The sequence below is a fragment of the Centroberyx gerrardi genome, chromosome 18 (assembly GCF_048128805.1).
Source record: "Centroberyx gerrardi isolate f3 chromosome 18, fCenGer3.hap1.cur.20231027, whole genome shotgun sequence".
Lineage (NCBI taxonomy): Eukaryota > Metazoa > Chordata > Actinopteri > Beryciformes > Berycidae > Centroberyx > Centroberyx gerrardi.
In genome coordinates, this window is record NC_136014.1 from 19,599,474 (window position 1) to 19,621,278 (window position 21,805).

At 39.0% G+C, this 21,805-nt stretch overlaps 2 protein-coding genes across 4 annotated transcripts; one reads left to right on the forward strand and one right to left on the reverse strand.

Annotated features, from left to right (window-relative positions):
- Positions 1–49: 49 nt before the first annotated feature.
- Positions 50–11,518, reverse strand: ints9 (integrator complex subunit 9). 2 transcript variants are annotated; one of them, XR_013507441.1, is made up of 18 exons: positions 11,425–11,518; positions 10,895–11,022; positions 10,612–10,672; positions 10,425–10,487; positions 9,945–10,084; positions 9,201–9,287; positions 8,722–8,842; positions 7,906–8,040; positions 7,485–7,596; positions 6,702–6,882; positions 5,971–6,031; positions 5,232–5,403; positions 4,106–4,230; positions 2,426–2,593; positions 2,030–2,128; positions 1,682–1,819; positions 671–918; positions 50–640 (listed from the first exon to the last, which is right to left on the reverse strand). XR_013507441.1 is itself a non-coding variant. In XM_078289891.1 (17 exons), the coding sequence occupies exons 1-17, from the start codon at positions 11,431–11,433 to the stop codon at positions 742–744; spliced, it is 1,977 nt and encodes a 658-aa protein (XP_078146017.1). In that variant the 5' UTR covers positions 11,434–11,518; the 3' UTR covers positions 50–741. The 2 variants fall into 2 exon arrangements, 1 of the variants encoding a protein (XP_078146017.1); XM_078289891.1 differs by having other exon boundaries at positions 50–918.
- A 306-nt stretch (positions 11,519–11,824) lies between these two features.
- On the forward strand, positions 11,825–21,455 carry pla2g7 (phospholipase A2, group VII (platelet-activating factor acetylhydrolase, plasma)). 2 transcript variants are annotated; one of them, XM_071920030.2, is made up of 11 exons: positions 11,825–12,125; positions 13,074–13,201; positions 14,093–14,243; positions 14,356–14,449; positions 14,912–14,980; positions 16,404–16,575; positions 17,446–17,559; positions 18,305–18,396; positions 18,977–19,147; positions 19,995–20,143; positions 20,350–21,455. In XM_071920030.2, the coding sequence occupies exons 1-11, from the start codon at positions 12,062–12,064 to the stop codon at positions 20,448–20,450; spliced, it is 1,305 nt and encodes a 434-aa protein (XP_071776131.2). In that variant the 5' UTR covers positions 11,825–12,061; the 3' UTR covers positions 20,451–21,455. The 2 variants fall into 2 exon arrangements, with proteins under 2 accessions (XP_071776131.2, XP_071776132.2); XM_071920031.2 differs by having other exon boundaries at positions 11,825–11,968; positions 20,350–21,449.
- The last annotated feature ends 350 nt before the right edge of the window (positions 21,456–21,805 follow it).

Below are 21,805 nucleotides of genomic sequence, written 5' to 3' on the forward strand. Positions count from 1 at the left end.
ATCACTATTCAATAATAATCACAACATACAAATAGAAATGTAGTGTTCTATTTGTGATGCATATAGGCCTGTTGAGTAGGTAATGTAGTGGTAGTTGAGTTTTTTTTTCAATTTAGAGCACAGTGCTTATTCTCAAGCATTACATCTGAAAACCTCTAACATCTTGAGTTGTAATGAAAACCACTTCACAAATGCAAATTGACGTGTGGATTAAACTTGCAAATGTCATTAGCATACACTCATTTAAACTTGCAAACTTGTAATTAATCGATAACCCAAAGGACCTCAAAACTTTGAGATGTCTCTCTGTTGAAGTAAAGGGACCTTTCTTCTTTACTTCCTCCTTTGGGAAACCAAGCAGCTCATGATTGACGGTCTGTCTGCCAACAGACATTTCACTCCTTAATGAGGACTCGTCGTTAGTGATGCATTCACTGTGACATGTTCTTAAAAAGCATTTTCTCAATTGTGTTTTAATACAAAATACTATTTTACAAAATATAATCTGACTTTACAGTAACACTACTGTAAACATGACAGAGTTTTAAAAAATATGACTCAGGTGGGGGCACTCCCACATTTCACTTGAGACATTTTGAGTTTTGACTCCAGTCCACAAATCTTTTCTGTCATGCCCTTCCTCGCGCCCATCTTTTCTGTCACCATCCACAGTCCGATGAAGTAGAAACACCGTTAGAAAAGTAACAATAATCAAAGAGGACACATGAAGAGGATTCAAGTTCAGAGTTTCTGCAGGAAGCGGAGCACCAGGTCTCGCAGGGTGGTGCGCAGCGGCTCGTTGTTGTCACAGACGATGTGTGTCCCATCCTCCTCCAGCTGGATCAGTGTGTCCTCCGCCTGCAGGTGCAGGATGTGTCCGTCCGCCGTCTCCTCCACCTTCACCTCTGTAATACCATGCTGCAGGGGGGGGAAGGACATAAATGCACAATCAACTTTCCATATCAGATGTGTTTTACTGTATGTTCTTTCTGACCATCATTTAGGAATGCTGGATTTTTAAGTATACCAGCACCAGGGAGAGAAGTTACCACCAGCTAAATCCTGGGAATTTCTGATTTGAATGTATAATAGTTAGATACTTTATTGATCCATATATCATCCATTTATTGATGCCAACACAGGGGCTTGAACCTCAACCCATCACTGAAGGACAGCCTCTCTAACCCCTAGGCAGCCCTTTATGTTTGTGTTAAACAGTAACTTCAGGTAAGCATTCATCAATTTGAGGTTATTTTCTATTCTAAGAAGTAAATGAGCTGGTAAAACGGTGAAGGTGGTGGGGAATTTTGAAATCCTTGATCCTTGGTGATTCCTTGAAGGTCTGATGTTCATAGTAATTACTAGAGCATGCCCCATGCATTTAATCCCATCTAAAATGGCCGTGTCAGTGTTTTTACTGCTGGTGCGGTAAAGATTCTGTCATAAAGTCACTTGTACTTTCCAACAATCTTATGCATTAGGAGATTGTCATTCCAGATGGGATAAAAGGGATAAAACTCGAGGCTTAGTTTCCGATCTGCAATCACCAGACATTGCTTTGGAATACTAATGCCACAGAAAGTGACTGACGCTCAATAGAAAGAACAGGGGGGATGAATGCAAGTGAATTCAAACTACTGGCTGTTCTGAACACGATATTCAGGTTCAGCAGATCTCTGACCTTGTGCAATGTGGCCAGGAAAGCTTCCAGGGGCACAGCTCCGCTCAGCAGGGGTTTGGGGGCCAGCACCTCTGGGGGCTCCTCAATCACACGCTTCCTCTTCTTACTGGGTGGGGCTGGAGGGGGTTTAGGCACCGACTGGCAACACACAAGAGAAAACTGTCAGTTGGCTGTGTACAGATAATACAACTTGAATCTATCTTTGTTTATGTTGGTGACTTTTCTTATGTTTGAAGTTATGTATGGATGCCCACATTCACACATTCATAAACCTACATTGTCACACAAATTCATGAGACAGACACCAGAAACACCAACAGACACACACACACACACACACATACACACCTGTAGCGTGTGCTTGTTATCCTTGGACTGCATCACTGCAGACACAGTCGCCACAGAGACGCCCGGTTTAACCTCGGAGGGAACCAGAGAGTTGGCCAGCTGTGAACAGGAGAATCACACATGATGTTTTTTAGACATTTAGACAAATTAACCACCTGTTGTTTGACAGGAGTTGAATATTTTCATCATTTATTTCCATCTTTATTTCAGAAAGCTTTACTAGCACCAAAATGCACCAAATGCCATTGTCTCCCAGCAACATATTCAGTTAATAAACACATTAGATGAGTGCATTCACTGTCTGCTTTCCACAAGGATTGAGCAAGAAGTTTAGCAAGAACATATTCTTGCCCACAGGAATGAAGGTGCACCGGTTGCAGCTCTGTTGCGTCTCACCTCGGGCAGCAGGTGGATGCGTTCGTAGCGGCGTCTGAAGGGCAGGCTGAGGACAGAGCAGCGGCGGTACGGCATGGGAGGAGGCTGCAGCTCCAGCATCAGATCGGAGCGGTGGGACTGGGACGCCGGAGGCTGGGTGTACTGCTCCGGACACACCACATGGACGGGCTGCAGGAGGGAGAGCCAGGGACAAACATGAACTCCTGTAGGCTAAACTAAAATGGCCTTTTAAGATGGACTGGATGGAAATCAAGCAGCTTTTACAGATATTTTGTGAGCTTTGAATTATAAAGGTTCTGTCTGGGTGGAGTTCTGAAATATTTGGCATCAAAGATTTGACATACCAGCTGGCAAAACAATTACATACTTTCTATCGTTTAAATATTTAACTTTTTAATTATTAAATAACACCACCCAAGCATAAAGTAACATTCAAAGATCAGGACATTCAAAGATCTGACATTTTTGAAAAAAGTCAGACAGAACTTTAGGCTACACTTTATACAAGACTTGTTAAAATAGTCCTAGATTGAGCATATTCTGACTTTGATTAAATTGCACAGGCAATCATAAGAGATACACCAGGACTAAATTAAGTTTTAAATTGTTTTCCTTGACACATTCAAAATGTACACTTTGACCAGGTTTGGCATAGAGGCATCTAATTTGTTTCAACGTCCATATTTGTATTACTTTCATATCATGTTTGATAAGCCCCCCCCCCCCCCCCCCCCCAACTCCATTTCCACTGAAACAACACAAAACAAGCATGTCTGATGCCACTTCAGAGTTTAGAGGAAACTATTATTATATGCCTATTATTAGTCCTTGATTATCCAATCAGATTGCAGAGTCCAGAAGTGGCTAAGCCATATTTGATCCATGTTTATGAAAGCCAAAAAAGCATTCTTAGTTAATCCAAATGTAGATTTCTGGTTTAATCTAAGCATCTAAGAAAAGGTGTATAAGACTGGTAAAGGAATGAGCAGCGACAGTTTTTTAAATAATCAACAGAACAACTATTATTATCATCAAGTGTTTTTGTGTTCACTTGCACACACACTTATTAGATCCATCCATTTGCTGCTACAGTGGACTGATGATTTGCATTCTGATGCTTTTCTGCTCTGCACCGAATGCTGTTCTACCATGGTACTGTTATTCTGTTTGTGGTCTGCCTGTTAGTTTGCAAAATTGTTTCCGTTCTTCAACCTCTGTCATTAATGAGCCGGTTTCACCCACAGGACTGCTGCTGACTGAATGATTTCTGTTTGTAGCACAATGCTCCTCTTGCCAGTAATGTGCAGAGAAACCCATGAGGGCAGCCATTTCTGAGATAAACAATCAAGGCATCTTTCAAACCGCTTAGGTTCACTCTTTTCGGTAACTGAATTCGGTAACTGAATCACTATATGACTGTCCATCTATTAGCTCCAGTCCCTGTGTGTAAGAAAGATTCATTTTCTAGCTTTTATAAGCTGTGGTCATTAATGGAGTCAGCACTGTAAGGTTTCACTCTATTACAGTGGATTGCTGCTACAGTTGCTGCTTGTTTTGTTCCTTTTATCTTAATTCGGTCTAGGAAAGTGCTGTACAAACAATACATTTATTATTTTTCTGTACTCAAACTGGCTGCTGAGTGTTTCCTATCAGTTACATGTAAGTGTGGACACATCATACCTGGACCTCCTTGAGCAGCTTGGACACCTGGTGGAAGTTGAGCCGTGTGTCTATGGGACAGTAGACACACTTCATGGCCAGCGGCTGGTAGGGAGCCAGGGCATCCAGGTAGGAGAAGTCCGGCTCTGGGGGGGGGAGAGGGGAAAATCAGAGGCTTTTATAAACATAGTACCCATTTCATAATTACAGCATCACGTCTTTTGTTGAAATCTCTATGTAAATAAAGCCAGTAGTAGGGCCAATAGTGGCTGTTTACATAGAGATTTATTGGACTACAGATATTTTTTTTAAATCTTAAATTTACTGTGTAAGGCTCTGATACAGGCACTGGCAGTATGTGATAACTTAATATTTTTACATATTTTGAGGGTGTGAAAGTTTTATTTTAACATTTTAAATGTCCCTGGACACTGGAGCAAAGCGGACCTGTATTTTGAGTTATGCGAGGCTAACAAAGTTAAAATCCTCAAGAACATATGCAAAGATACCCAAAATTTAGAAGGCCATATAAATTCCAGGTTATATCCATTTATTTGCATAAATAAATAAAAAAAATCACAATCACTTTTAAGTCTTTATTGGATTGGGGCCAATTCGTTTACTCTTTATTTATTTTCTATTGCCATAAAAGACAGATGCAGCCATTTTTTTGTTTGTTTTTAATAAAAATGTAGATTAAAAACAAGAGGCGACGAGGTTTTTGCTTACAGAGCTCCTAGACTTTGGAAAAACCTGCCTGAGGATCTCAGGCTGGCTTAACCCTAACCATCTTTTAAATCACTTGTTAAAAAACATTTTTCTAGACTTGCTTTTATATGATGACCTTTTATTATTGTTTTTGACCTCCCTTTTATGACTCTTGTCTTGTTTTTATAACTTTTTCTGTTGATTTTATGTTTTTTTTTTATCCTTTGTATCTGTGTTTTGACCACAAACACTTCCAGTAGTAGCTAATCACAAATGGCAATTTGTCATTAAACAGCTAATCAAGGGCCAATTTCAAATGGCCACTATAAGAATAAGCATATATGGGAAGATCAAAAAGCTTTTCCATGAGAACAGACCCATGCACAACGCAAGACATAGAGGCGACTGGAAAACGGTTCTAGTGTGCTTCACTCCTCACCAGTGAAGATGATGGTGTTGAGGCTGGACTTGCCCCACAGCTCCATGAAGTGAACCACGTCCCCGAAGCGCAGAGAGGGATGACCGGTGAACACCACACACGGCTGGCGGAACTCACTGCTGAAGTCTCCGTGAATACTGGGGTAGTGCTTCAGCTTGTTGGTTTGGATCAGCTGAAGCAAGAAGACACAGGAGGTGTAAGAAACAAGCCTACATCAGTGTTTCCTCTGTATTCACTCAACCAAATACAAACAAGAAGACCAGCGTTTAGAATAGACATTTGTTGTGTAGAAAGTATCCAAATGAACCATTTTAACACTAAGGCAAAGTTATGAGAATGATGTTTGGCAATATTAGCCATCTAGTTAGCATGGAATATTGGCAACTTTAAGTGCAATTTTACATTTCAAATTTATATGCTTAACAATGTTTTGTGATGGATTTAAGGTCACGTAATGCTGGAAATGGAATTTAAGTATATTTAGAAGATTATAAACATGTTTAAAGTAATGGTGTGTAGTGTTTACAGTGTAGGCTGCCATGTTGATGTGACGTCAGATAACTGCATCTCAGACAACTCAGGGTTGAGAAATCTTAACCCAAGTTTCTTACTTGGAATTCCAGCTTTAAGGGTTTCCATTGCATGTTTCCTAGTAGGAAGTCAGAATTTCCGACTATCTGACATGTCTGGAACGCAGCATTAGTTTATCCCTGGTAAACAACACAGCAAAAGCACTTACCTCTGCGTGGGGGAATGGAGGCTCTGGAAGGTAGACCTTTGACTGCTTGTTGTGGCAAAGCCTGGAGGAATGACAAAAAAAATCATCATAAATCTATTCATAGTAAGATGATCACATCACTAACCTGTAAGGAAAAGAACAGATGATTGTGATCAAATATCAGCTGACTGTAATCAACAGTCAACAACAGCCAATGAGCATTGTTTATAGCAGTGTTTCCTCCTGGTTTTTTCTTGGCTGTGTGGAAATGCCTATGAAACAACATTAAGATCATGTGAAAACTCAGCTATTCCACAGTAGCGACATTGTTGTCACACCATATTGGCAGAAAACGCAGACAACATCCTAAGAATGCACTGATTACCAAAAGTTACCATCACTTATTGATTCTAAAATCAATGCCATGGTGCAAAAAAAAAAGGACAGCAAATATTATGTGAAGTACTGTGAAAGAGACCGTTCTGCAGAATGTTTCTGAAATTAAGGTACCAAGATACTATCCCAGTACACTATGAAACAGGAATATAAATATGGACACATATGTTTTACCCGGGTCTAGCAAGAAAACAAAATCCTACCGGTGTTATATGTCGATGTTTGATTTTGTCTTATTCCATCATTGTATTTGTACCATTTATTTTCTTTCATTACTTCTTTCTTTCCAATCCACCATCCCGGCCCATGTAAATGTAGTGGGAGATATAATGAAAATCTGATCAGCAGCTCCTCACCACTCAGCGAAAATCTGTGAGAACTCCAGCGAGCTGTTGGCGACAGGAGAGATGAAGTAGAAGGGCGTGGTCCCCAGGTTGGCGCTCTCGATGAACTGGTACAGACACTCCAGCAGGTCGTATATCACTCCTGAGGAGTAGCACGGCACCAGCACGTTGCCTCCCGCACGAATCGTCATGGCTACAGGCACAAATGAATGGTAACAGTTTGACATTAACACTCAAAATCAACTACGACAACACAGACAATATCATTCCTCATAAATTGTAATGCCTGTTTTATCTTAACAGGCATTAATGGCCGACTAAACGCATGCATCTAGGGCTGCATAATTATGGCTAAAATGATAATCTAGATTATTTTGCTATATTCTGTTATCAGGATTTTTAACTGTAATTATTAATTTTGATAATCTCAGGAACAAAATTGTTTTACTGCAGTTTTCGGACTGTTTTCAATTACAGTAAATACTAATTAAATGTGTCAACATTGCTGATACTGCCGATACTATACAGTGATTAATAGTGGAAACTAATATTGCAATATATGATTAATGCTGAAGCCCTACATGCATCCTTGTGCAACCTAGGGGCATAAAGGGACGTGACTAAGCACTAGAGTTGAAGTAAATTTTCTTTCACTACAAAATGTAAGTTGAACTGAATTGCCCAATAACTACTGATAAAGCATTCAACCTTAATAATAACTCGAGGGTTATCTTTTTAATGAATTGGCTGAATTTGCCCAATTCAACCTGGCACCCTGGTACATCCAACACCTACCCAGGTTGCTGCAGAATTCTCCCAGCATGCCGTCTGGGTTGGCGGTGGGCATCTGGGTGAGGCCTGTCAAAATCAGAACGTCACTGTTCTTCAGGGAGCTTTGGTCCATCGGCTGGGAAACAGAGGAGGAAGAAAATTAATTAATTAACACCAGACCTATGAAAAAGTAGCCTCGCAAGCCACACTTATCTAGTGAGTCGATCATAGCACGAGACACATCTGGTCCCTTCCAGTTCTCCCTCAGAAAAGCACGTCCAAAGATCAGCCTCCGAAATCAAGTGTACTTTACATAGATCTAACATTTGACTGAAACCATTTTCAACTAGGACCGATTAAAACATTAGCATTACATTCTGGTGGATTACAGTTTTTCCACTAGCCCCATGTATATTTTCATCCATTGTTAGGCCTCCTGTCCCACCTGTGGATGTGTGGTGAGGAGGGACGAGCCAGACACATAGGCGACTTTCTCATGATGAGACTGGATGATCCAGTTGGAGCTGCCCAACGAGTAGCCAGAGCTTAGGGGGGAGACCTGTACAGCTCCAAACAACTCCTGGAGAACAAGATATGAGGAAACAGAAAGACATTTAACAAAGACAGGATGGATACAAAGATTTAAGCAATCTACACAAAGACATAATTAAACCTGTGTTCGTAGCCTGACAAAAGGTCCCGCGTGTTTTTTCCAGTGTCCAATAAAATGAATACTGAGCATAGTGCTATACTCTTCCCCCTTTGTTTTTTTTTGATGATTTGATTTAGAGTTTGTCTTAGAAGAGCAGCACCGACACAATTTATTAGTGGTGGTACAGAGTGACTCTTATTTTGGAAAATGTGATACTGATTCCAACTAGTCAGATTCCAACTCAGGCATTTACCTGAGGCTCTTATCCAGACCAACTTACATTGAGTACAACTTCAGTTCCTATTTCACCAACATTACAAGAAACCAGTAGTAAAGAGTGCAAGGCTCAGAGGCAAATTGTGCATATCAAACTTCAGTTAGTTTTACAAAACAGCAAACACAGAGACGCCTACTTTGGTGGCCTTGAGCAAAAGAAATTGATCTAAAATCAATTTTTCTCCACTAGAGATAACAACATTAACAACATTGTATGTGTGAAATAGCTCTTGGTGTTTGATTTCACTGATATGATACTTTATTTTAGCCTGGCGTCTGCCTCAGTATCAATATATCCCTATTCAGAGCATAGGGGGGGAAAAAAGTTCTTACCACTTTCTGTGAATAGCCCACAAGCTGCACTTTGCTGAGGGCAGAGTTGACCTCTTGCATACTGTAGGACCGCTTCCACGTCCAAACCTCCACTGCATCCTTCAGTGGGCCGGGGAGCAGCCTAATATAATGAAATAATAATAAACTTAATTTTTATAGCACTTACAAAAAACTGTTTACAAAGTGTTCAACAATCAAATAAAAGCAAACAGCATTATCATAAAATAAGGTAAAACAAGTAAAAGCAAGGCACCACAAGATAAAAGGTAAGAACACAAAATAATGATAGGGTAGAAAAGCAAGTATTTTATCATAAATATAAAACACACAGGTCTATTTAGAAATACAAGCATCATGCAGTTATACAACTGCAATATCATTTGTCAAATTTAATGGATATTTTAAACTTAAAAGACATCCAAGAACCACCCACAGATTATTTTGTACTTAAGTCTTCTTTTCAACACATCAGTTCCTACCTTTGTATTTCCTTGTTCTTCCAGCAGGTGGCAGACTGGGCTTTGGGTACTCGCTCCATGAAGTTGACGAGCTCTTCCATCAGCAGCCTGAGGAAACAGCAGCACAAACCGTTTTATTACATATGGCACCCCAGACTCTTTCTTTTGGATCACTACATGACATGAGTGAGAGTTTGTTTTCCTGAGCGTGGGTCCCCGAGCAAAACATTATTCCTCAAACTGAAGAACCAGCACAGAATTAAATAATAACTAAATCGTTTGGGACCCTGGCTGAATTTTTTTTAAAACCCCTGGTGCAACCAATATGCTTTAACAATACATAACAAATTGATTTTAATCTCCCTTTACTAAACCATAATGAAAACAGTGTTTCAATGTCATACACTTTTCTCTCTAAATGAATACTTTTGCATTCCTATAAATTGCAAGAATTTATAACATTATGTAATCACATAATTCACACAGCAATCCACTGTTTAAAAATCCACCAGGGTGTAATATAAGGTTTTAGGTTTAATAAGGACATGTTTTATATGTTTTAAAAGGTGCATGGACGGTCCACTCATTTTATAGTTCTATTCTTTGTTTAGACAGTGGGAAAGTAGCAGGAGAGACAGAGAAGAGGAGGTACAGTCGAGAAGCTCTGGTGGGATTCAACCAGGCCAGCGGGGGCACATATGTGGTTCCAGAGGCAGAGGGAGTGTAATCACTCGACTTCTAGAAAGACACCATCAGACTCCCTACCTGCCTATCTGCAGAGTGGGCTCTGTGGCGTACACCGTCCCAGTGAAGCCTGTGTGCTCAGTGATGTAGGGCAGTGCCATCATACAGTGGTAGTTGGAGATCAGGATGACATCAATGGTAGACAGATCCAGCAGTTCTCTCTGTGGCAGATATGAAAGGGAAGGATAGTTTGTATAAATCAAAGATGTATTATTATTTCCTGCAGTGGATTTATTGTAATTCTCATTATTATTATTAGTAGTACAATTGATATTCATAGTAGCAGTAGCAATAGTACTTCATTGACCATAGTAATGGAAGGAGTCAACAGTGGAAAACTATCAAGAGCCATTAGCCAAATTCTGGAAAATTTGAGCTGGTAAGTTTGTCTAATCTTGCATTTCCTGCAATAGAATCATTGATTGCCATGCATTTGATTGATTGCCTAAGCAAGAGAGATGTACTTTAGCTAAATATATGTAGTGTAGTTTGGTTTATTACCTCAGGGAGACAGAATTCTGGCTGTGAATCCACAAACACTCTTCCTGCACACTCCTTCAGCTCCTGGAAAGATGGGAATGAAGAAAATTAGATATGACATAATACAGGTTAAGGGTGTAGCAAGTCCAGAAATAGTCCACAGATAAAAGCTCCACAAATCAGATTGGCCACAAATGGCTTCTCATACCTTCTCCAAGTTTATTGTTCCATCCTTAGAGACCCAACTAGGTAGCTTGGAGAGTCTTGGACTGGAAAAAGGACAAAAACAAAACTCTTCATGATGCAGAACAGTAAGAAGTCTACTAAAGTCTATCATTCTGATTTATATCATTAAAATTTGAGAAATCCAGTTGTTGAAGACATGACAACACATGTGTATGCTGCTTTGAGCAAGTTGACAGTTTTTATGTATGCATGCTATTTAGAAGGTAATAGCTTTGAGGCACTGCCACTGATTGCCACTGACTCACCTGTGCACCAGAGGCAGGGGCAAGAAGTTGAGGACAGAGGTGGTGTCCAGTCCACAGTCCAGCATAATGGTGGTGGATTTGAATTTGAGCACATTGCAAGGCAATGTAGGGTGACCGGACAGACAGTACTGTAAGACATGGATGGTAAGTCATTATAAGACACACACAACACTGAGGGAAAAGTATGACTGTGCACACAATACAGTACAGGACTGACACACTAGGTGCAGGACCTCACATGCAGTGCAGACAAGACATGCTGTCTGTCAGTCTGTTTGAAGGCTGGTGCATACGGACGCACGCACACACAGAGCAGTAATCTGATTACAAGAGAGAGCCTCCATTGATCAACATCAGTCAGTTTGCATTGTTTTGGCTCAGTAACAATGACTGCCTAGCTTTGCTAGGTTGTTAGCTGCTAAACTAGCAGACACTGACATATAAAGGTGGCTTGCACGATTTGCTAACCAAATATTGCAGCCAACTGGAGTTACTTTAACAATACTTCTCCAAACGACTTGTTTACTCACCAGTTTCATTTTTGACACCAAGTAATAATGGATAAATCTGGTTTAGCTAGTTGCCTTTGCTAGCATTGCATCCTTCTGAAGTGTTTCCCCACCGGTCTCCACTCGCTGTTTCTGACTTTTGTCATTTACTGCCCCCTACAGTGGTGGAGTGTAACGTTACTGATATGGAATATATTACGCCGAATACTGAACAAAACACCAACTGTTTGCCTGTCTATAAGTACACAGAGAAGAGCAGGTCACATCACAGCAAAACGTCGGTCAAAGCGTTGATGATTTTTGTCAACAAATGCCAGTCAGAGCTAGCTCGGCTGCTACAGACAGTTGCAGTGACCAAACTCTCTCTATCATTGGCTCTGGTTTTGCCCATGTTTATGCTACTAGCTAGCTGACGGTAATGGGTTAGCGACCTGTCAAACCACTCCCGAGTGACTCATACCGGTACATTTATCACTAACGTTAGATAGATAAATCACCTGGTAATGTTACGAAACTGATAACAAGTTAACGTTAACGTTAGCACCAACACGCTTCTCTTCCTCCGGTAGGCCTTGGTTTTCTATTTTTATTAGATTTTTTAGCTAACAGCTAGAAGATATCTAACTAGGTTAGCTTGCTGGTCAAGCTGTCGAGGTCGATGTTTTCTAATGGAGGATTCGTACAGTTGTTAGCCAAGAAGATTTACGCGTGGTCAAGGACAGGTATGGGTTGAATTGTAACTACCGTCACCTACCTGAAAATGTCATACATTTACAGCCAAATAAACTCACTTCTTATTTTCAGTCATTGTAGGAGATAACAACAACAGCTGTAAGTTGTTAAGTTGAATCAAGAATTGTCAGTCAGTTATCCATGACATTACTATAGATGATTTAGTCTGGCTAGTTATTGCCTGTGTTGTAATAACTGACAGTATTTTGGTTTTAAAGTTTGAATAACACAGCATGTTGTATAAATCTAAAATTGAAGATGCTGTGTTGTTAACACAACTATCTAGCACAGAGGGAAGGATTAAACTTTCAGGAAGCATCTATGGAAATAGGTAAAAAAAAAAAAAAGCAGCAGTCTTCACCCAAGTTACACCATTTAATTTGTGGCCATCCAGAGAAAAAAGATAATACAGACTGACAAACAACTAACAGACAAGAAAGTATAGACTGGACAAGGATCTCTGTTACTGCTAATGAATATTGGGTCAAAACCAGGCTAAAATAGGTAAATTGGTAAATCCAGTATCAAGAGCAACCTAAACATCAGAAACGTCAGAAATCAAGTAACTTTATTTTCTGCCTTTTCATATGTAGAATTAATTTAGATATCACTTATGGTATGGAAATGTAAAAAAAATGGATTTTTTTCTAATGATCCCCAACTAATGATCTATGTCATATTGTTCAATTTAAAAAATGGATAAAATCAGTATTCAGTATCAGCTGACATTTAAAATGCACTACCTGGAGTCAGTGTTAGTAGGGCAAAAGTTATATCAGTGTTATCTCTGTCATAAAAGTTGTGTTGTCTCTGTCATAAAAGTCGTGTTGTCTCTGTCATAACTGTCACCCTTGTCCTCCCTGCCAAGTTGCAGTGGTGTGAACACTGTCTTCACCCTCTACATGTCACATACTGTAAGTGTCTTCTTCACTGGACAGATCAGTGGAGGTGCCAGCTCAGTTTCTTCACCATGGGGAACACCTGCAGTAATAACCTGGGGATCCCTCCAGCCAAAGGCCCCAACGCTGTGGGATGCACTGACTTCATGATGGATCACACCGCACAGGTATATCCATTCAAAGAGGACATTGCTGCTTCCCCCTTTTTAGTGTTAGATCTCAAGATCTCTGTGATTTAACTGGAATACCCCTGAATTTCAGCATGGGGTTAAAGCCTAAAGCCGCTGTACACACAATAGGATTTAAATAGAAAGAGAGGGCAAGGCTGAGTGTAACATTGCAATCTCCTTGGTCACAGCAAAAATGGCTACCATAGAATTTGCTTAGTCACTTGATTGTCTACAGCAACTAAAAAAACAATACTCATTTCCTTTACAGCATCATCTGTTCACTCTGGCAGCAAGGCCCAACAAAGACAATTTAATAGTACGGTTATCTTGGCCAAAATGATCTCGATATACAATATTATCTTGATAATTATTAAAAGATGAGAACTTTAAAAACAGTACTGTAATATGCTTCAAATACTTAAAAAAATGTATCATATCAATCACAAGACATTTGACTTTTTTAAATAGCTTTTCAACTTTTAAATAACAGCATCTACACTAAATAAAGTCAAATAAAGTGCTACTTTAACTCAGTCAGTAACATGAATATAACAATTTATTAGAGGGCTTCCCATTTTGGGGAAAATAAAGCATCATGGTTATCACTGTGGTCACGGTAATAAAAAATTGTTGGAGGTGTTGTAACCATTATAGTTTTTACCGCAATATACTGTATAGGAATACTGGTTATTGTCCCATGCCTAGACAAGAGTTTCAAAGTTCAGCATGAGCTGAGACAGGATCCGTACCCAAAAACTGCATTCACAACTTTTTATTTCACCAGCCTATTTGGGCTATACCACTGCTAGTCATATCACAGTGAACAGTACATGTACATGAACACCATGTGCTTGACTGTGTCAACTCCCTTATCTGTCGTATCTACAGGGCAGCTTCTTCCGGCTTTACTATCCTTGCCAAGAGTCAGAGAAAGCAGAAAAACCAGACTGGATCCCGTGCAAAGAGTATTTCAACGGTCTGGCGGACTTCATGAAAATAAACAGAACCCTCAGTGAAAAGATTTTCAACTACCTCTTTGGTGAATATCTAACACATCTAACATCATAGAACATCTAACACATTTTTTAGGCAAGTGTCTGTTGTTGAAACTGGTCTTTAACAAGCTCTTTGTTTGTTTGTGTTTGTTTAAGGATCCTTTAAGATCCCAGCCTACTTGGACGCTCCATTCAAACAGAGTGGAAAATGCCCTGTAGTGATCTTCTCGCACGGCCTGGGAGCCTTCAGGTACACACAACACACTTATATTACAATAACAATAATAATAATGATAATTATAAACTTTATTTATATAGCACCTTTCAAAACAATTGTTACAAAGTGCTTAACAACAAACAAAAACATAGAGTAAAAATATAAAGAAAGTAGTACCAATAAAAACACAACTACAGGAACAATGAAGTAAAATATAGAACTGCAAAACAAGGAATAGAAAACAAGGAACAGAAAACAAGGAATAGAAAAATTCCTATTAAAAAAAGCCTCTACAAGACCTTGATAAAAACCTTGATAAAAACACAACTACAGCAACAGGCAACAATGAAGTAAAAATACAACAACAACTATAAATACAACAACTAGGAAACGAGGACCATTATGACGCTGCTATGGCACTTATTCATTGTGACAAGTTGAGCTCAGTTATTGTCTTTCCAGAATGCTCTCATTGAAATCTCCTTGGTTTTCCAGGACTTTGTATTCAGCTATATGTGCAGAACTGGCGTCTCATGGATTCATTGTGGCATCGGTGGAACACAGGTATTTATACATCCATTACATTAAATGTATGTTGAGGTAAAATGTGGCTTCATGTCGGTGTAATGATTCATTGGGGTGTTTTTCAGTGTAAAAATCAAAGTGGATTCTTGTTGGTACACAAATGAAGATGGGATCAGTCTGTGTCGTAATAATAATAAATATGTGAGACAGCTGTAAAAGTGCCAAGGTAATAGTTTACAGTATAAGCAGATGCAATATAATGACTATATATATAATATATAATATATATATATAATGTATAGGATATAGTTAAAACATTATCTGTGCCAAAATCTTTAACTACTTGAGCTATATTGAAACTACAGGCGTATATACACTCAAACTTTCAAACTAGCACTCGGTGTCAGTCGGAGGAAGCTCTAGTTGGATGTGACCCAAGCGAACAATAACAGAGGACTCTCTCCATACACATGCGTTAGTCGCCCCCCTCTATTAGCGGCTATCTGTTTATCTGTTGAGTAGGAGTGGAAAGGGTGTGCAGACAATAGTACGAACCAGGTCATCACATTTCTTTTCAGTAAAGGGTGCAGGGGACAGTATGGAGATGAACATAATGGCCTGCCCACAGCTAGTCAGTTGATTGAGGTGGAATACCTCTGTACTGCAGCAGCAGGTTAAAGCCCAAAGCCATAGAATATGAATGTATAGAAAGGAAATGCCCTAGTTTATCGTGGTAATCTCCTTGGTTACAGCTAGAATGGCTGCCCTAGTGTTTTAACAATGTTGTCATGGAAACAGCCATTGTTCCACATGCTTCACATAATTCCAGTGGTGCCCTTGTCACGCTGCCAAATTAGCTTGCTTAGTCTCTAGTAGAAAAAAAAAGAAAAGAAAAAGAAAAAAGGCAAGAAAAAAACAAAGGCTAATTTCCAATTCAACATCACGTTTACTGTGAACTACTGCAACCCCTGTTCACTCTGGCAACAAGTCCCAACAAGGACAAGAGTTTCAAAGTTCAGCATCTGTTCAGACAAACTGAACTGTGTGTGTGTGTGTGTGTGAGAGAGAGAGAGAGAGAGAGAGAGAGAGAGTGTAAGACTAATGATTAATGCACAGATCATACACTCATTTATCAGATTCTTGAAGTAGGACTTTGAAACTTTGCAATTTTCTTATTCACTTGTAACTCAAGATACAGGTCTATCTTAGTCCAGTATTTACAAATAACATAAAGGACAGAATGTTAAGTTTCATCTTACCTTTTCCTTTTATATCTTTAGACTCAGTTTTGTAGAAAGGGAAAAAATAAGACAGCATCAACATTCAAAATCTGATAAGCTGTTGCATGCTTTTGGTTCAAGGTATGCTAAATAAATCTGAAAAAAAAAACAAAAAAAACAACTATCATTTTTGCATATTTGGACATTCATAATTGTCTTTTTCTTTTTTTTTTTTTATGCAGAGATCAGTCTGCCTCAGCTACGTATTATTACCGTGAAAAGCCCGAGTCCGAGAAGAGAGATGAGGCTTTGCCTAAAACACCAGCTTTGACCCCAGACGGCCTGGAGGAGGTGTGGATGTACTACAGAGCTCTGCAGCATGGAGAGAGCGAGTTCACCCTCAGAAACAAACAAGTAAAACAAAACAAAAAAGAAATAAACAAGTATAGATAAAGTGTTTCATAACAAAACATCTATCCACTTTGGGAGGAAAACTACTTTCCCAGTTTTCATGAATCAGTAATTCAAAAATATCTTCAAGTCCCTCCTGAACAAAATGTTGCTATGTTGCAAGCAAAAGTAAAGATAGCGAGTTACTTTTAATAATATTCCATAATGTATTTTACTTTCCGCTTTTAGATTACATCTTTAGGTTTACGTAGGCATTCAGCTCTTATGCAGAGCAACATGCCATGAGTGCAACAGTAGAATAAGCTTCAATTCCCACATCATCATAGATATTTAACTTCATTTTAGAGGGAGAGGAAGTGGATGATATGGGAGAGGTGATATCATTCATTGGGGAGAGGATGATGTGACGCGCCTACTCCTTGAAGAGATGAGTTTTCAACCTGTGACGCTAGCAGCCATTGTGTAAGAGTACAGGTGGGGAAATGACTCCTGACTCCGTCACAGAAAGAGAGTTTAGAATCACTGCCAGCTGGATTGCACAACATCTGAACCTTATTCATACTAAGCAGTGGAAAATGTGCAGCAGTGCATTGTGATGTTATTAAATTCAAACCACATCCTCCTTTCTTTGGTATTTTATCTGATCTGTCTGCTGCCTCTTTCATTAAAAATACAACCTAGCATTTAATTTACTTTTCAGCTTTTTCATTTCCTTTCGTTATGGACATTCATTCTTGCCATTTTGTAGTATTTTGAAATATTTCTCTATGTTGAGTTTGTCAAAACTGAGGAAATTAGTGAGAATGTGATAATATTTGTTGTTTTTTTCCCCCTTCCCCTGTGACCTATGCTGTGTTTTCTTGTCATTTACAGGTGAAACAGAGAGCAGACGAATGCATTCATGCCTTGGATAAACTCATTGAAATCAACTCAGGGATTTCAGTGCAAAACGTGTTGCGAACACAGTTCGACTGGACGACATTGGAGGTAACAGATTTTCATGGTTACTATTATATTTTAATGTAATGTTTATTTGTTAAGTCTAGTCTTGGAGAGGTCAATAATCTGATTTTTGCAATGGAAAACTGGCCAAGACAGAAGCAGCATATTTAGTTACAAACAAAACCACAATAAAAATATATAAGTACATTTTTGCACTCTTATGACACGTTTAGTTTAATTTAGTATAGCTTAACTTGTAATTCATCCATGAAAAGGGACGTATCAGCAGGCACCCTTAGGAGAAGACTGCAGGCAAAAGGCAAATTGAAAAAAGCAGGGGAAAAAAAATCAATATTAGCACTGGTAAACAAAATTACAGGAACAATTTAAAAATTCTAATTCATTTACATTGCTGCTTTTTCCTCAGTGGATGGGCCTAAAGGGACATTCTCCTTCTTGATTAGATGAGATTTGATAAGGAAACTTAAATGCCATCAATGAATCAGTTTGCATTAAAGAAAAACACTTACAACAGTCAGTTTCCATTCTAGTAACCGACCCACATCACATAAGCAAAGCATCAGTAAGATAAAGTACCAGACTGTACGATACAGCATCAGAAGTAAACTTCATAGTATTATAGTAATGTGTGATGGTCATACATCTTTTGATCAGCTAAGTGACCAGATAGCAGAAACTCAAACTGATCAAGTTAGTCAATTCCAAGTAATAATAACTTTCCATCATGCTGTTACTCATTATCCCTTTCTCCTTGTCCCCTGGCCGACAGAACTCCATGGACCTGTGTAGGATAGCTGCAATGGGCCATTCCTTCGGGGGAGCAACAGTGATCGAAGCGCTGTGCAAAGAGGTTAAATTCAAGTATGTGCATTTGAAACATCATCCTTTTCAGTAGCTGAGGTCTCTTTGATCCATCATGTCTCCTTGTCATGGAGAAGATGCAGTTCAGGGGAAGAACATCAAATCACATCAGGAACTTCAAAAAGTCACTGAAAACAGTGATAAAACGTAGTGATTAAACAGTGATAGAGATGCAGTCAATCGGTGCAGGAGATTAAAAAAAAAAAAAACAAGGGGCAAATAAAAACTGCATCACACTGCATCTCGAATTGCATGCATTAATAAATGTCATAGTGATAGATATTTGGGCTAGGCGAAAAAAGAAAATGTATAACAGGACATAGACTTAATATTAATCTATGTATTTGTTAAGTCTATGGAAAACATGCTTAAAAACAAACTTCAATCAGCACGATCAGGACTAGCCCACTACAGACTATTGTATTCTAGGGTACAACATAGCTCTACATACTGATTGGTCTTGTCTGTATCACTGAAAAGAGTTACAAGTGCTTTGGTAAAAAAAAAAAAATATATATTGACAAATGATGTCTACACTGTAGCTTTTTTCAGGATTTAAACTGTCATGCTCTGTGACTAGGTGCGGCGTAGCCCTGGATGCTTGGATGTTCCCTCTGGATGAAGAGATCTTCCCCCGGGTGAAGCAGCCCATCTTCTTCATCAACTCGGAGAAGTTCCAGTGGGCAGGAAACATCAGCCGCATGAGGAAGCTGGACTCGGCCCTCATACAGAGGAAAATGATCACTATCAGGTACGACAGGCACAACAATAACAGGTTTAGACGTAATAGAGCTTGATGTCAAACTGTGTTGGGAATTTTAATAGTTTGCAATTTCACAGCTGGTACTTCTCAGCTCGGGCTAATGCCGCTTCTGTCCTCATTCAGAATTTGACTGTGTTATAGTGTTGGGGAGTAGTTTCACTACATGTAATTAATCTAGTAGTTTAAGTACATTTTGTGGTAGCTTGGTGGTAAATTCAAATTTGGATAGTGTTTTTAGCAGTTTAGTTATTTTGAGGCGTAGCTAACTACTGCAACTACCAACTATTTTTGGCTATAAAAATGAACAAGTCAGATGTTACAAAGACCCTGTTATTTATCTTAAGTTTACATCCAACAGAAAGTTAACATTGTGATGAAGGATTATTTGGTTTTGACAGTAGCAGCTGTTAGAAATAGTCCTTCACTAGTCCTTCATTTCAAATAAAAGTTCTTAAAATCTAATCAGTGGTATTTATTATTTATTAGTCATGTGCTTTTGTATTATGTTACATTGCAGATGTAGATATGATTTTTTTTTTTTTTACAAAATAGTTTGAACTAAATTTCCTGAGTAACTTAAGTTAACCAAACTATATTTCTCTTGAGGGTAGCTTTACTGTAGTTCAGTTTCTTTCAGTGTGAATTAATTGGTAGCTTGTAAAGTTATGCTTTCAGAGTAACTTCCCCAACACTGGTATTCTAATGGAAATAGTATGGGGTTGTCAACCAAGTAATCTCTGATCTCTAGATGTAATAAGTGTCGTCTCATGGTAAAATCATAGTATTTTCACTGACTATGTGGTAATGTTTGCGTTCCTCTGTGTTCCTTCATCAGAGGAACAGTCCACCAGAGTTTCCCAGACTTCACCTTCCTCACCGGCAACTGGATCGGAAAGCTGATGAAGCTGAAGGGAGAGATCGACCCAGAGATCGCCATAGACCTCTCCAACAAAGCAACACTAGCCTTTCTGCAACGCCACCTCGGTAAGGAAAATGGATCAGTTAACATTCAACCTCACGTCTCAGCAGGCAGGGACACATTCCAGATGCACCATGCCACTCTACGTCCCACCTTTCTTGTCACTCAGCGTCGCTTATTTTAAAGCAGAAGTGCTATAACAAATTGATTTTAAAATTCTGCATAACGTTGACATTAAGAATTGTGTTGAAAACCTCCTTGAATTTTGCAGGTCTGGAGAAGGACTTCAATCGATGGGACCCTCTGATTGACGGGAAGGATGAAAACCTCATTTCAGGAACCAATGTTACTGTGCTCCAGTCTTCCATCTGAACCACCGTTCTGCCTCACACACGCTGCTGAAATACCAGTGACTGCCTGGCCTGTGGTCGAACGATCTTGCCTTGCGCATGGGAGTCAATGGAATGGTCCTACAATGTCCAGCCTGGCATTTCAAGCAGACAAATATATTTCAAAGAAGGAAAGCTTCGGGCTAGGAAAGCTGATCCCGGCCTGGTCAGCAGTAAAGAGTGACTTCACCTTCGGAGTATTTGTTTTTTCCTGTGAGAATCCGTTAACTGCAGAAAATACCACCTCACTCAATGTACCAATATTTGTTTCACCGGGCCTTGAATGAATGTTGCGCAGGAACAGAAGCGCAAATGTGAACTATGTTGAATCATTACCAGTAATTTCTCAGACAAATGTTTCCGAACATGATACAAGTTTTAGTCTCCTAGAATGTATATAAAAAGCCAACCTTGAAATACTTAGGCTTATCAATCATTATTTTACCAGAATATGAATGACTCTTTTGACATGATACCAGTTCCATCAGAGACAAGCTACACTATGGTTGCAGTGTGGTTGTGATACACCCCCTTAAAGAAATACTAACCCAACCAATGTGTTACGGTTGGGTATGGTTTAAAAAAAAAACTTTATTTTATATATGATCTTAGACTAGTAATTTGATTATATACTCAATATTTACCTAGTCATAGTAATAAAAATTTATTTATCCATCATGTTTCCACAGAATACAACTATACAATTATATCATCAAGCTGATCAAAATGATACCAACACTAAAATTCAGGAAAAAGTATAGAGCGAGATGTTTCCTGAGCCTAACAGATACATGATGATACCATGTGCCTTAACTCACAGTACTGTTCATCCTGGGTTATTGAAATGTAACAGCCTCTCTACTTTTATACACTGTCTGAAATATCTGCATTTGTACACTACTGAAATCCAATAAATTTGGTTTGTATACAAATATGAAATACAGTGCTTTGTTCCATGTTAAATCCTAATAGTGTCATCATACTGAAATGGTTTCAGGGTTCAAATCAGACTGAAATCAGCACATTCTGTCACTCAAGTTTATTAGCCAACTCCTTAACCAATATCTTCACTGCCATAAGGGAGCAATGGGATTTAAGGGTAAAAAAAAAAACCATTCATTTACTTGCCCAGTATCTCGCTTGTTGAATTTATATTAAGTGACTGAAGTGCCTGCATGTATGAAAAAAAATGTCCAAAAATCACTTTTTCAGAAAAAGAGGAGCGTAATCAATTGTGAATGGGCTTTCTCATCTTTAAAGTCATTAAAAACTGCTCAGAACACAAACCATCAACACAAGCGAACACATGGAAATAACCAAAATTGGAGTTACAGGTTT

Coding starts and splice junctions, on each gene's coding strand:
- ints9 (XM_078289891.1), bottom strand. Junction 8,843..9,200: donor AAGAACAAGGAAATACAAAG/GTAGGAACTGAT, acceptor TCATTATATTAG/GCTGCTCCCCGGCCCACTGA. Junction 919..1,681: donor TCCTGGCCACATTGCACAAG/GTCAGAGATCTG, acceptor CCCCCCCTGCAG/CATGGTATTACAGAGGTGAA.
- pla2g7 (XM_071920030.2), top strand. CDS start 12,062: ATGTTTTCTAATGGAGGATTCGTACAGTTGTTAGCCAAGAAGATTTAC. Junction 12,126..13,073: donor TTACGCGTGGTCAAGGACAG/GTATGGGTTGAA, acceptor TTCACTGGACAG/ATCAGTGGAGGTGCCAGCTC. Junction 19,148..19,994: donor AGGAAAATGATCACTATCAG/GTACGACAGGCA, acceptor TTCCTTCATCAG/AGGAACAGTCCACCAGAGTT.